The 15,943-nt window shown below is 34.9% G+C and overlaps 2 protein-coding genes across 6 annotated transcripts; one reads left to right on the forward strand and one right to left on the reverse strand.

Moving 5' to 3' along the window:
- Positions 1-1,834: 1,834 nt before the first annotated feature.
- Positions 1,835-9,067, reverse strand: LOC111389291 (protein PRD1). 5 transcript variants are annotated; one of them, XM_023014208.1, is made up of 10 exons: positions 8,593-9,067; positions 7,085-7,194; positions 6,817-6,992; positions 6,124-6,435; positions 4,714-5,671; positions 4,173-4,498; positions 3,793-4,058; positions 3,434-3,714; positions 2,691-3,357; positions 1,835-2,318 (listed from the first exon to the last, which is right to left on the reverse strand). In XM_023014208.1, exons 1-10 carry the CDS (start codon positions 9,052-9,054, stop codon positions 2,085-2,087), a joined length of 3,792 nt encoding a protein of 1,263 aa, XP_022869976.1. In that variant the 5' UTR covers positions 9,055-9,067; the 3' UTR covers positions 1,835-2,084. The 5 variants fall into 5 exon arrangements, with proteins under 5 accessions (XP_022869976.1, XP_022869978.1, XP_022869977.1 ...); XM_023014210.1 differs by having other exon boundaries at positions 3,793-4,498; positions 4,714-5,161; XM_023014209.1 differs by having other exon boundaries at positions 3,793-4,372.
- Positions 9,068-15,023: 5,956 nt separating this feature from the next.
- On the forward strand, positions 15,024-15,658 carry LOC111389293 (60S ribosomal protein L27-3-like). Its single transcript, XM_023014214.1, has one exon. The coding sequence runs from the start codon at positions 15,059-15,061 to the stop codon at positions 15,464-15,466; it is 408 nt and encodes a 135-aa protein (XP_022869982.1). The 5' UTR covers positions 15,024-15,058; the 3' UTR covers positions 15,467-15,658.
- Positions 15,659-15,943: the final 285 nt, after the last annotated feature.

Raw genomic sequence — 15,943 nt, forward strand, 5'->3', positions numbered from 1 at the left:
ATCATTTACGTGCCGAGAAGCTGGAATGAGATACGCAAGGATCAGGCAATAATTTTCGAGTTCTTGGTACTACATGTGATGAACAAGAGCATCAGCATACGTATTGGCACTTTGGTCTTATTGTCAGAGAAACCATGACCAGACAATAAGACTGACTGAATATTTGTACTTGGGACGAATGCCTGAACATGGTTCTCTAGCACAATCATGTCAAGTTTCGGTAAATAAACTGAACACTTGGACACTGTATTAAGAAAGAAAAAGGAATTATTCCATCCATCCATATCTAGTACTACACATGGAACATGTAAGGCCCTGTTTGTTTCCCATTTTTCCTGTGTAAAAATGAGTTTTTTTTTACCGTTGGAAGCTTGTAGCTCACCCACAATGTGAGAGACCAGTCAAAATAAAAAAAAGGGCCACATGGGGCCCATCAACAATCTAATTTCTTCTAAAAATAAGAAACAAATGGCAAGTGAGTTCAGCTTGAATCTCTTTTTTCTGCCCGACTAATAAATATACTTGAATTCCCGATCAAAATGGGTCTGTGGTAGAAGAATAAATCCTGGTACTGCAAGTGATTGCAACTTGGCTCTCTTTATGAAATATATGTACATTTTGCACCACTTTGCTTTCAACTACTGAGTATTTAAACTACAATAAAGCTTCAAGTACAAGAAAATTTTGAGAGAACTTGGCCATTTTTTTCTCATCTTCCAATAGTGTCATGTCAAGTATTGTTTGTCAAAATTTTCTATCAAAAAACTCCGTATCTATAGCATTATTTTCTAAACTAAAATGTACGGACTTATATGAATTTGTCATAATAAAGAAAAAAATAAGGGTCCATTTGATTGTAAGAGTGAAATTTGGATGAAAAAAAAACGAATTTCAGGGAATTAAATTGTCTAGAACTTGTTCTATTGGAAATTGTAAATTAAATGTTTTTGATCGATATAATTTCCTACCTGAAAAATATTGAAATTTTGGATCTTTTTGTGTTCATTTAGCTTTGTTTTCCATGAAAATTATCAATTAAATGGATATAATTTGTTACAACTGGGGATAGAATTTGTTTCAATTGTTAAAAAAAAAAGAAAATGGAGGAAGCCAAAAGCACCAAACCCATGGCAAAACCAATTCCTCAAAAAGGTGGAGAAAAAGGGGTAATGTGGAGTGTTGCCAAAAAACCAATTGTCAAAAAAAGTTGGTCGATCAAACATGCAAAAATGTGGAAAATAAATTTTATTTTTCTACTTCCATGGAAAATTTGTACAATTAAACAGTGCCTAAGTTGAACATTCGTACGTTCCCATTTAGCTCTTGTTTGATTCTCATTTTGGGGTAAAGAATGCATTTTGAATAGTAGATTGATGGAGAATGTGTAGTTAAAAATTAAAGAAAATTTTTTTATTTGTGTGTAATATTATTTTATTGAAAAATGTGTGATTAAAAATGAGTTTTAAAAAAAAATTAGAAGAATGGGGCTCAAACTGGGCTTAAATTGCAATTCAAACTAATTCCAGTGGACATTATGCTCGAGTAATATAAAATAAACCAGCTTAGGGTGGACAACTCTCGTATTCGTAAAAATCACATATGTCCATCGTACTAAATCTCAACATTAAGCTCCTGTCCCCATTTTTTTTGGCAATAATTGATTTTCAATTAACAATTATTTAGGTCCCATTTGCATTTTATATTATTTTTGGCAAAACAAAGTATGACACAATAGAAAGGTGATATCTCATTATATTCATGCTTTTATTTTTAACAAAGACGATTGCTCTTATTTGAATTTTCAATTTAATGTATAATTTCACTGACACAAATTAATTGTTTAGCAAAACCAAGCAAACAGATGCTAAATTCATTGGGTGTTATGTACATCTGCTAACATAACTCTTACCACAAAGAATGTCGATGAGTACTAAGCTTTATACACCGAGATATGTGATTTACGTTACTTACAGCACTACTGCAAGATAGTTACTAAGTATTATTAGCCTTGAATTGTTTCTAGGAAAGGTTGCGACTGCACAACATTAAAATCCAAGTGAATATTTAAACATAATGTAAATAGCTTAGCCTTCTTCATCTTCCATTAGACGTTTGGAGAATAGTTCTATCTCTTCTAATAGTTGTTTCTTCCAGCTTGGAGATCTCCAAAGGTCAACATAGGGAAATGACTGGGAAATGAGGCTTGTGAGAAATGCACGAGCTTTCCCTAAATCGTCCAGGTTTACACATGCCTTCTCCTTGTGCCCCTCTGCACCGGTATCTTGAAATTCATTAGTGTACAAGTGTCTCCGGCATGCCTAATACATGAATAAGAATGTTAGCTTTCAGAGGAAACTTCTAAAAGAGCTGAACGCCCTCTTTTAGTTAAAGAAATGAGCTATCTGTGATAGAAACGCCGTCTCCCTTGAATATTCAAATTAATAAAATAAATGACATTTGCCGTCAACATTTTGTTTAGTTAGTAACTAGAATGCTTGATGTTATGCATAGAATAGGAGCATTAAAATGTAAGTTAACTGGTTTGCAGGAGGTTTATAGCATATACAACTTTTGCTGCTTCTCTTTATTCTTTATTCCTTGTCTTCTCAATGATTCAGATAAGAGATCGACAGGTCAAGCCAGTCAAGGAATAAGCAAGATAAATCAATGAGCCAGTAAGGTTAATTTACCTGAAAAACCCGATTTAGATCAGCAATGTGCTCAGATTTCAGATACCCAGAATTCAGAAGCTCCCGAAACAAGAGCACCAATTCAGTGCTCATGTTGTTTGGTGACATGTTCTGAATAATACTGACTATAGAAGAATCATCAAATACCGTAGTCATCCAGGGAGGAATTTGGTCTAGTTTTAGCAACGAGATTGCAATATTAACTGCAGGCTTATGTTGAATCATGAAAGAGTTTGATGGCATAGATGGAGTTGCCAGAGACATCACTAGCTCCTCTATTATCAGTCTGAACCAATTGTTCTTTGCAGAAGCTATGGATTCAATTTCCACCTCTTTCCAAGTCATGAGAGTCGATAAACATAGGGAACAGTTTCTGGAGACTCTGATGTCACCATAAAATATCAAGCCTTCTAGTACAGCTCTCATGGACGACAGGTAGCCTGCTCTGAATTTTAAATGGACTTGATTTCTACTTCTGTGGTCTGATATTCCAGTGAATATTTGCAGAAGACAAAACGAAGCAATTCGTTTTACCGGAGGTGAGCCAAAGTGCATCAACTTGCACAAGTCATGTCCTCGGATGCTGACATAGGATAGTGGCTGAACCTCACAGCCCTCATGAAGTAAATTCTGAAAGTCTACCATACCTGGTAGAACAGCTTGTGCACTGATGCATTAGTGAAGTCAGTTTAAACAAGTATGGTAAAATAGTAAGTCGTGTAGGGAGTATTTGGTAGTGTTACCTTCTGAAAGAGAAGAAGATCAGTGACAACACAATTATGAGAATTTCTCCTGGTTTTGTTCCCTCGTCATGGTCAAGCAGAGCAGGTCCCTTTGAACAGGCTTCTGAGACACTGTTATTAATTATTGAAACCAAAGGAGCACTCAAGAGTATAATCTTAGAAGCCTGTATCATTGCCTGATTCGTCGAGTGGTACAAAATTAGAGAAAGAATGATAAGTATTCGAAGACCTTCTTCAGTCCATCCGTCGGCAGCTACCATGGAGATCATGTAATCCATCGACTACAATTTAAGGTGAAATGTCATTTGGCTTTTAGGAAGTAGATAATTTGTCAAATGAATGGGGTAAATTTTTTATACCTTTATTGTGATCCCAACCCAAGCTTCATCATTTGAAATTGATTCTGAGTGTACCGATCTGAGAATGCTAAAAACAAGCAGAGTGGTGGAACTGATTACTTCCGGAAAATGAAAATTTGACCCGTAATTGATATTTTGTAGAACACCACCTATCCCATACATGCATAATTGATCTGAAGCAGCTGGTGCAATTTCAATGATTTTGGTAATTGCATTTACTACTGAAATGATATCGTGCTCTTGGTTGGCATCTTCCACCAGTTCTCCTAATAAACATACCAAAATCATTGCTCCAAAGTTGTCTCCGAATGATATCAACTCAGCAATTACTTGTAAATCAACGTTTTGACTAGTTTTTCCATAAGGAACTATATAATTACCAGCTGAGTTGTTGATGCAAAGCTTCAATATCTGTTTGGACAATAACTTGCAGAGTTTTTCTTGTTGGAACAACCATTTTAGTGATGTCAAATGGATTCTTGTAGAAAGAGAATCCCAATCATTTTCAGCCAATAGCTGGAAGAGGATTCTTTCTGCTTCCGGGCTGTAAGGTATTTGGTAGCTCATCTTGGCAAAACCCCTATAAAGCCCATAAAGATTTACTAGTAATTCTAATGTCACTGAAGCAGTAGCTCCAAAGAATTCATCACTATTGAGTAGAATATATTGCTCCAGAGAAGCTAATACCAACCTATCATCTGCAATCCTAGCAAAAAGAATAGAACAATTCAAATGAGCATGTTTGAGTGTGCTTAGAAGTTACATCTCTAGAAACTAAGTTAATACTTAATTTCTAGATAAGTAAATTTTTCAGTAAAATAGCTAAGAAAAGCATGTTAGGCAATCTATGTAACTGAAAGCACTGCTAAACATGTCAACTTTGAAAGAGGAGTCATATGAGAAAATGAAGAACTTAGTTACCTATCATTATACAGAGCGCTAATATATAGTATTAGCAGAACTGCAGATTGACAACAAACCAATTCAACATTATGGGAAGTCTTCTGACCCAGAAGGAATAACAAATCTGTAGGGTCTGACGGCAAATGGGGAGCAGCATCTCTAATGGGCTGCCCATAATCACTCCCTAGAAGCACATCCACAATGGAACTGAACATCAGATACACCCTCCATTTCATCTTTTCTGTAGAAAATAAGCCTAAGCATCCAAATAAAACGCTGAACCAAGAGGATGAAACTAGAATATCAGTAAAATTTCTGGCTTCAGTATCCAAATCTTGAAGCAGTATTGAATGAAATGTTTCAATTACACCCAATACAATATCCTCCTCTTCCATCTCATTGATAGTTGTCATGAACCAAGGTAATATTTGCTGTTTACATATCTCCAGAATAAAATATCTTAGTCCTGTGTTAATAGGAATGGTAAGATTATCTTCAATAGCATATGCATATGCCTCCTTCAGTAGATAAAGAGAGTGCAAAATATGTTCAGGATGCATAGTTAGACAAGTCGAAAAAGCAGAATTTAATGCATCCCTTATTGATGCTGACAAACTGGTATTCCCAAGAGAAAATGAACATTTCATAAGAACAACAAATGTTGAGCATGATAAAGTGAATGTCTCTTGAAGCATGCCTATCTCGCCATTGACATGTTTCTTAAACATCCCGGCTAGGATTGTACTTATTTCTTCAAACTGAGAGGTGGATATTATTCCAGGACAGTTTGAAACACAGTTTGAAATAAGCTTCAATGATTGACATTGAACAGGATGAAAAGGAATTTCAGCTACATAACTGAGAACCGAAACTAAAGTTGTGAATCCAATGGCAAGTCTTTGCCTAAAGGCTTGTTCAGCAGTTGATAAAAGATCAAGAATCAGTATGGAAGAGTTGATAACTGAATCTTTGCATCCTGAAAAATGTAAGGAAGGAAAAATAAAAGAAAAAAGGGGAAAGGTTAAACTATATAAACATGAAGTTTGGTGTGTGAAACACTTTGCAAGCAACGGGAGTACACAGTATATAAGTCCGGGATAGGTTGAACATTGGCAAATCAAAGACATGGATAGCACAATCATTTTATGAAATATAACAGTTTAACTGAACCTATACTTGAAGATGAGACCTGCATGGACAATATCTTAGAAATACTGAACTTTGTGTCCGAAACAAAATTATTAATTGAGGCTTTTGCTAATGTATGAAGCCATGATAATGTAGTCACAAATTAGTATTGTCATATTGAATTTTTGAATATAGTATTCTCAAAATGCCAATATTGGCTGTTATTTCTTGATCGTATCATATACGTGTATAATGATGGGGAATGTATAGTCAAACACCTCGTGTTTCCTCATAGTTTACCTGACAGTCTCAGTATTTCAAATATATAATCTGCAAGATTCTCTTCCACCAATACTTGTACTTCTTTTCCTGATCCACCATTGCATGAAAGATACACAAGGATTAAATCCAATGTGGCAATTTGAACTTGGCTGTCTGAAGAAAGCAGAGGGCCTTTAACAGCCTCAGCAAATAAGACTTCCAGAGGTGACCCATCCATCGTAGACTCCATTGTCTGCATGAAGTTGTCAGCTTCCAAGGCATCCCTGCAACCTAAATAATTTGCACATGCACTCTGGAAGAAACCTCTCCTGGCCAACACTGTCAAAAATGCTATACAAGAAGAAGAAATGAAGAGGATGTCGTGTAATTACCACACACAATAGCAAACATATTTAAGCATGTGCAAGCTCATGTAGTGCCATCATGTGCTGCAAGTAGCATAAATAGTTGTGGGAGGCTCTTCTGATAAAACAAAGTGTAGAGAATTTCAAGCTTCCGACATAGTTTTCACTGTTGTAAAAGAAAAATTGATCATATACAATTGTGTTAACAAATAAATAATATTCATTGGGAAGAACGCTATAGGTGAACCACTGCCAACACCCAGGCAAAGTTCAACCTGCAAGTACTTGTATGTGTTCACAGGCAGAATGGCAAATACTGCACATTGAATGTGAAACAAGTCAAAGAGAAATTGTGGAAGAATCCCACCTACACAGTTTAAGCGAACATCATCACTTTGAGTTTTCACAAGGGCTTCCAAAGAGAGGTGCAGAAGCTTGGGACATCGGGGAAATAACACATCTACGCAGTGATCGTCCATATATGTGTACTGGAGAAGGGATATCTTGTACAAAACGAACATGATCTCCCCTTGGATCTCTTCACTATATTTCAAGAAAAACAAAGGTGTCTCAGGAAAAAGTTCGTTCAAGGCAAAGGAAAGTACAGTCAGCTACTACAGTAGTTCCACCATCACCTAGCCAGCTGAAGACCTGTGACAAGGTTTAAAACAAGGGAATCTTTGTCTTTGATGCAGGCATAGGGAATATTTTCCTGATTATCCAAAAGAACACCTAAGCAGTGAAGCTGCAGTCAATAAAAAATGAGTTTGTAAAGAGAAGTGATAAAGAAGACTTGACTTAAGGATAGCAGATTATGATTTTTTCGGATGTACATGAAAGATAAAACTGAGCAATTTTTGGAAGAATCTTATATGAATATGACTTTATCTATAAATACTATTTACTCGCACCCAGTTCTGGGAAATACAAGCACATTCAAGAGAAAAAGTGAATTTATAAATCTAAGATATCAGATTGAGTTTCAAGCTAAATGAATATTTAATAAAAGCAATCAGAAGTAGGAAGAAGCATGAATTGCTTCAAGCATATACTTTTGAGCTTAAATGGGAACATCTAATGCAAGTAGCAAACATTTTTGAAGCTGAAGTGAATGGTATCGGTGTTGGTATTATAATATGTGGAAGTTACATATAATAAACTCAAATTTTCCGAACAGCCATCAAAACTCATTATTTCCATCAACTTTTCTCACCACTCACAGCCAACAAAACATGAAATCTTGTAAATCTGAAATAGTCAAATTAGAATGTTGTTATTTTTACTGCCAGCGAAATGGAAAATTCGATCTTGGTGAACAATAGAACTAATTTGTACACTGAGGTGCACTGACATTCGACTTTGACATCAACGCCTTGTTTTGAATGCAAAAGCTCATATAATATCATTGATTACTGGAACTAAACTTCCACAAGCAAAGGCCAAACATTGGACAAAACTGAGCAAAGTCCAATCTCCAAAGCTTCGTATATAATTTGTTGAATGATGTCCTTTCAACGTGAGTGCTTCAATATTTTGTCCAACAAAAACAACGCCCCAGTGATCTCGTTGATATTTTGCATAAAATTGATTAATAAACACCAAGCCTTTCAAAAAATACAATTTGCAAAGCTTTACTAACAATACACTAATTCCGTGCATTTGGCTTCGCTAATCATCATTATCTCTGTTGACTAAGATTTTGTACATTCCGATACTACAACTATATTATAATTTTACTATCATGCAAGGTGCTTCATTTGACCATGCAAGTTTTCTTATCAATAAGGTTAGTTAATTAGCTCACTGTTGTTTTTATTAGAAATTTCCAAATTAAACATAAACATCTTACATGGAAGAGTAAACCCAGGTTTAATGTGGACAATACACGAGAATTGAACGTTCAGCTTCAAAACTACTACCTTCCAAATGAGGCAAAAATCCATAATTATCTCATCAAAAAAGTTTTGAGAAATAAATCAAGGTACATTCTTATGCGCCTAATTTATTTTTGTACCTTGCTCAAATTATAAAAACTAATTATTAGATACTAAAACCGCAAATTATAAATAAATCGCGGCATAATTCATCAAAATTGTTGGACAGAGACACAGAGTAATATTACTTGAGAATCAGTACTATGTACCATATACAACTGTCTGCGGCTCCAGGCCAGCGATCCGCTGGAGAGCCGATCAGAAACCCTAGCCACGAACTCCTTATATACATCCTCGTTGTTATGCTCACTGTGATTATTTGAAGCCTCGCAGATATTGACAATTAAGTCGATAGTCTGTTTCGCTATGGGCTTATCGTCGAAACTGGATAAAACCGAGACGAGAGGGGAGATGAGGAAGTGAGAGTGGAAAGTAAGAAACGAACGGAGAAAGAGAGGCTGAGAGAGGGCTTGGAAGAGCTGCGAGAGAGCATAGGAGACGTGTACAGTGGGCGAATTTGGGTTAGAGAGTAAATTGGAGAGGCAGAGGAGGCAAATTGAGCCGCCCTCAGCGGTTGGGAGGATGAGGTTGGAGAGGTGACCCTGGGAGCACGACGGCGGTGGTGGAAGTGGCGGTGGCGGCGGAGGCGGAGCTGAGGTGGCGGAGTACATCACTGAGAGGAGAGAGAGGGTGATTTGAAAACTAGTAGAAATGAAAGGCGGGAAAGGAAGTTTATACGGGATTGAGAGCACGGGTAATCCTGTAATTAGATGGACATTCTGAGGTCAAAGATCCAGAAAAGATGGAGTTAAAAATCCTAATGCGTGTACTCATTATGAGCAACTTTTGATAAGTGCAATTAAATGAATCACTGATATTGTATTTAAATAAATCTATAATTTAAAATTAAAAATCCTAATGTATGTACTAATTATGAACCACGTTTGATTCGTATCAAACACCTAGGGCGTGCTTCGGATTAATTTTTTAGGCCAAGAAACTGATTTTTGCTCGTTATGAGCCGCATTTTTTAACTAGCGAACTCACGGTGGGACTCATATTCAAATGTAACAGCTACTTTTGGCTGTTAATCCATTCAAGAATCAATTACAAATAAGGTCATAATAATGCTAAATAACATTACTCATACAAGTACTTTGCACATCGTTTTCTTTAACATTTTTTTGGATGGTCACCGAACTTATCAATTTGTTATCTCATTTCAAAAGGTATTCCATATTCACATGTCTATACCGAACATAATCGAACTTTATTTCATTATAGAATTGTCACTTTACATCATTATGGTCAGGGGCGGAGCCAAGATTTGTGTTCAGTGTGGACAATATTTTTCGACGCCGAACTTCAAGGTTTTGGTCATGGATTTAATGATGATAAAAAAAAAACAATATTACAACAATACTTGAAATGACATAATTTATATATTAAATTTGTTCCTTGCGAGTTGTCATAATTTAATATCGTCGTGCAATAACTTTATTATCGAGTTTCAAAAATATATTTTTCTCTACATAAACAATTATGTCATCATTTATCCACTGATCACCCATCTGATTGCGCAATCTATCCTTTATGATGGTCATTGCAGAAATGATTCTCTCCATAATAGCGGTAGCAACCTATAAAATCAATGCTAAAGTCAAAAGTCTGTAAATCAAAGTCATTCAACCCTTCGAGCTCTTTGTTAGAACGCATATCAAAAATATAAGTCTCAAGTTGATCGTTAAGTACAATGACATTTACTACAGAGAAATCTAATGGATAAAGCTCAGCAAGTCGAATCGAGTTTTTCTTGCCAAAAGAAGAAAATAAATATTGTGGACATAAACAAGATATACAAAAGGAGTAACTCTGTATTTACCTCCAAGAAACGATCATTCAATTCTTGAAATTGTAAATCGATGATAGAGTAGAACAAATCTGCTCGATAATGATGTAAATTTGTAATTTTTGGGGAATTATGCTGAGAATGACCACGAAGTGAAAGGCGTACAAACATATCATCCATGTTGGATACATGAATGTAATGTTATTGATAAAAGAATATACTTCTTCCAAAAAGGAGTCTCACCTTCGTCTCTCATATTTGGAGTTGTCATTTGCACAATCTCACCAATTGTATACATTCACAATATCTTGATCTTTGTATCGACTCCAATAAATTTTTGTATTACATTCAAATTTTTGTATTACATTCAAATTTTTGTATCGACTCCAATAAATTTGATCACAAGAATAATATTCATCTTCATCAATCATTGCAAGTACATCTAAAACAGAAGAGAACATGGCAAGCAAGCCGACCAAAGAATTATAATGTGAACTCCATCGTGTATCACCAGAGCGCTGAAGGGTCGTTTTTTTATTAAGTTCCCATCCACTTAAAATCTCACATTTTTCTAATATCTCAACAATAAAGTCTAATTGTTTTTCTCAAAGAAGATCAAAAAGTTTGGAAGATGCTCCAACAGTATTTATCACATCACCAACCACACGAATGAAATTAGTAATATGGATGTTCTTTCTTTACCACAGCTACATCGCAAGTTGGAGTTGATGAGCAAAACAGTGAATGTAAAATGCAAATGGACTCTCTTTCAAAATGAGTGTTTTAAGTCCATTAAACTTGTCTTGCATATTACTTGCTCCATCATTACCTTGTCCACTCAATCTAGACACGCTTAAGTTATATCTAGAAAATACCTTATCAATTGCAACCTTAAGTGATAGAGCCGTGGTACTTGTAACATGTTCAATTCCTATGAAGCGTTCATTGACATGCCCATTACTGTCTATATAACGTAAAACAATAGACATTTGCTCCTTCATTGACACATCACGAGATTCATCAACTAGAATAGAAAATAATGAGTCGCCAACATCTTTGATAATAACATTGATTGTTTCAATAGCACAAACATTTACTATATCCTTTTGAACATTAGGTGATGTCAATTTGCAATTCTGATGAGCATTTCCAATGTGACGGCATTAATAACTTCATTATGAGCAGCCAAAAATTGCAATTGCACTAAGTTACCTAGATTGAGAGAATCCTCAAATTCATCATGACCTCGAAATGAGTGCCCTTGTCGCAAAAGAACTCAAACACAATCAATGGATGCATTAAAACGTGTAACATATGCACTTCTTGCTTGTTCTGACTGTTTGTAGAAGATTGATTGAATGTGTTGCTCTTGATTCATCAACACTTCACACTTAATGCGAGCTTGATTATGTACACTATCATGAAGTACAACATGAGTATGAAGCCTTTTTTTTTTTTTATCTTTCCAATATATAAAACATTCGCCAACAAAAGACTCACCTCCACATTGCTTTCTAGAACTTGTTCTAAAAAAATAACAATACAAACAATAAGCAGCATCCTTTTCTACATTGTACTCCAACCAACTACCAAACTCTTTAAACCAGGAAGGATTGAATTGTCTAATTATTACTCCAAATTGTCATTTTGGAAAGTTATGATCTTGTGGCTGACAAGGACTCTTTAACATATATGCTCTTCGAACTTCATCTCGGATGTTAGCATTATAATCCAAAATGGGTATCCTTAGACTAGGATCAGTTGGAAGTTTTGTGACATTAAATTCCACATTATTCGATACCCTCTCATCAACATTATCTACGTTCATTTTTCGTTGAAAGTATCTATTCATTTGCTATCCAATTATTACTGTGAGTGAGTGAGAATAATTCATAATGACAAACGGATCATAAATTCACAATTTCATAATTTCAATTTCACAGTGACCAATTCAGTAATTCACAGTGCAATACTAATATATAACTGCAATTCACATTTAACAATGCAATTCACAATTTCACATTACCAATCCAATTTCACAATATCCAATTCATCGTCCAATTCGCAATTTCACAACGCAAAATATACTATTACCAAATCTTAAGCAACTTGAACTTACAATTTCACATAGTTTCGCTGGATGGAAGCTGGGAAGTCTGTTGTCCCTTTGACCGTCCGTGCCTCTTTTTGCAATCGAAGTCCAAAGTGCTAAATTTATTTCATATGTTAAAAGACAAAAAAATATATATCATTACAATTTACACAAATCCAAATAACAACAATAAGGGAAAAAAATCAAAATCACTAGTCTACTGCTAAAAATATTGAAATTGGAGTGGCTAAAATTGAAATTGAAATTGAAATCAAAATCACCTTCTTTAGTTCTTCTGGGCTCTGGCTTCTTCTTCTTTCGTTGGGCTGGTTGGAACTGGAAGAAACAATAGGCGGTTGAATAGTTCTACAGTTCAGGTGGCAGTGGTTAGAGGTTAAAGTTGTGATAGGGGATTGGGGATACTAGAGTCCGGGGCTAAAGATTAGAGCCCCTAATCTAGGAGATGCCGGTGGACAGTGGACTATAACTAGAAGTCGGTGACTGCGAATCGCGAGAAGGGAAGCAAGCGTAGAGAGAGACGCGATTCACGTGAGGGAGCAAGGGTTTGGTTTTGATTTCAGTTGAAATGAAGAGCTTGTTTGAATGAAAATATGTTAATTGAATTATGATTCCGGGTCTGGGTCAGTAAACGGGTCATGGACTGTGAGCAATTGGGCTTCCATCTGGGTTGGAGACTTGAACCAGGCTAAACAGAATAAAAATAAAAATAAAAATAAAAAAATTGGGCCTACCAAAGCCCAAAAGATGCCCGCACTGGACCTAATGGGTCTCCACCCTTGATTATGGTATTTTCTACCAAATAACTTAACCAAAATATGTGCAGTGCTCGATCGAATCTTAGGATGTTGAGGCGGAGGAGGAAGGGCAAAATTGAAAATTCTCATTTACTGGCCTGATTTATTATACTCATTTTCTAATATTATTTAAATTTAAACATAAAATAAAGTAAAATAGATTTATAAAAAAGCGTGGCACTTATCGACGCTGATCATAATTCAGGTGATAGTTATCTTTTACCAACTGTTTCTTCAAAAGAGGCATTTCAAATAATCGTAATATCAAATAATTACTTTGTGCAAAATAAAAATAAAAATAAAGAAGAAGAAGAAGAAGTAAAGGCCTCATGTAGTATGTGCGTTGTGGAAAATTAAAGATGAAGTTTAATTTGGTTTGGTTGCGAAGAAAAAGCAAAAGACTTTAAGTACATATTTTAAAAAAAGAGGTGAGTTGGAAAAAAGATTATGTTAAATTAAAAATTTGTATTAGTATAAATTTTTATGAATTTAAACAGTTATTAGTTTATATATTTATTGGGTCTTATAGGATTTCAAAAAAAAAAAAAATTATTATTATTATTATTATTATTATTATTATTATTATTATTATTATTTCATGCATTTAGTGGGATTATTAATTTAGTACACTGACCTAAGTCGGAACTGATGAATTTTATTATTTAAGCGAGATTATTAATTTATTGAACAATCATTTATTGAGGTTTTATTGTATTTGATTAATTGTGACCGATAAATAATATGAGACCGAATGGACAATTTGTGACCTAAAGAAATGTGTTATTGCGGCTAAATTTATAATCGTGATTTATAATTTGTTAAATTGTAACCAATTAATTTGATAATTTGTGGTTGAGAAATAAATGTGACTTATAAATTTATGATGCATGATCAAAAAATAATACTTGATCTATTATTAATTTGATAATTTGTGACTGATAAATAAATTGTGACATGTAAAATATATAATTTGTGGCCGGGAAATAATGTATGACCAATTAATTATATAATTTATGATCGATAAATAAATTGTGATATATAAAATTTGTGCGTTTTTGTAATTGTGACTAGTAAGTAATTGTAATCATAAATTATATAATATCGTGACACTAATATATTTAATTAATAAAATATAATTATGACTTGATTTTTGAAATTTTAAACAAATTTCATAATTTTGAAATTGTAATACCTTAAATATGTATTGTTCTCTATTCTAAATGTGTTTGAGCCTATATAGAGATAATGATTTATATATATAGAGCATGTTTGGCACGGTTTAAAATTCAATTAAAATTAATTTTTTTGATCGTTATTTCACTATTTCAGTCGTCATTTTTGAATTATTCTCTCACAGGTAAGGCTCATTTTATCTCTAACGATTAAAAAATCAATTAACAAAATCCCCACCAAACAAGCACATAATGTCGTAAGATATGATTAGATAAAAAGTCCTTAAACCCAATAAAAAACACCACTCTACTATCTTTTTTGATACATTATATGTATGTAAACAATTACATTATTTCATTATGTGTAAGTAGCATTACTTTCTTAAAAAACCTAAATTTTTTTACAGAAATGTCAAGATTTCGTTGAAAGTAAAAAAAAAAAAAATAAAAAAAGAAAAGAAAAAGGACTAGATCTAAACTCCCTCAATTATAGATGCTCGACTATTCCTCGTTGCAATTTTTGATTACTTGTCAAAGACTTGCGTTCTTGACACTTTTAAGTTGTCGTTTTTCAAATCTGTGCTATTTTTATAAGTTACTCTGTACTGGTGACTATCATTGGGCTGGACCAATGCTTCCATGTTGGACAAGGCCCATTAACCCAATATTTTGGATTTCAAATCACCATATAAACACACTAGGGTTTCTCCATTGAGAGAGAGAGAGAGAGGTGGAGGAGCGGCGAAAATGGTGAAGTTCCTGAAGCCAAACAAGGCGGTGGTGATCCTGCAGGGCCGTTATGCCGGGCGAAAGGCCGTGATTGTGCGTAACTTCGATGATGGAACGCGCGACCGCCCCTACGGCCACTGCCTGGTGGCGGGATTGGTCAAGTACCCGCGCAAGGTGATCCGAAAGGACTCGGCAAAGAAGCAGGCAAAGAAGTCTCGCGTGAAGTGCTTCATCAAGCTGGTGAATTACAGTCACATTATGCCCACCCGTTACACCTTAGACGTGGACCTCAAGGATTTGGTGACCCTCGATAGCTTCCAGTCCAGGGATAAGAAGGTCTCGGCTGCCAAAGAGACCAAGGCTCGGTTCGAGGAACGGTTCAAGACGGGGAAAAATCGGTGGTTCTTCACCAAGCTGAGGTTTTGAGTCTGGTTTGTTGGTCATTTTTGAGCTGATTTTGGTTCTTCACAGAGGGTGATTCTGTTTTTTTATTAGATGATTCAACAATCTTATTTGAACTCGTATTTTTGCTTAATATTAGTTGTTTCGATTTACAATGAAATATTGATATGCGATTCTCGATTATATGTGAAATTATATTGGTTTTATTGATTTCTCTAATCTTTTTGTTGTGCACTGTGGGATTATTGCTTGCGGGAAATGGGTTTTTGGCTCCATTTTCATTTCTGGAGATTAGGGTTCTGTTTTTGCCCCAATTATTTGAATTTGCACAGTAATTTGCAAATTTCTTTTGAACACATATATGAATATTTTAGTAGTTATTCCTGTCAAATGAAGTCTTTATGCTATGCTTAAATTGTCGGGTTCTGCATGTTAATTGCTTCTGAATTTTATCTCAGATTCTGGCCTCTGAGCTGTTTTTTCTTCTGTATATACTCGAAG

This window comes from Olea europaea, unplaced genomic scaffold (genome assembly GCF_002742605.1).
Source record: "Olea europaea var. sylvestris unplaced genomic scaffold, O_europaea_v1 scaffold574, whole genome shotgun sequence".
Lineage (NCBI taxonomy): Eukaryota > Viridiplantae > Streptophyta > Magnoliopsida > Lamiales > Oleaceae > Olea > Olea europaea.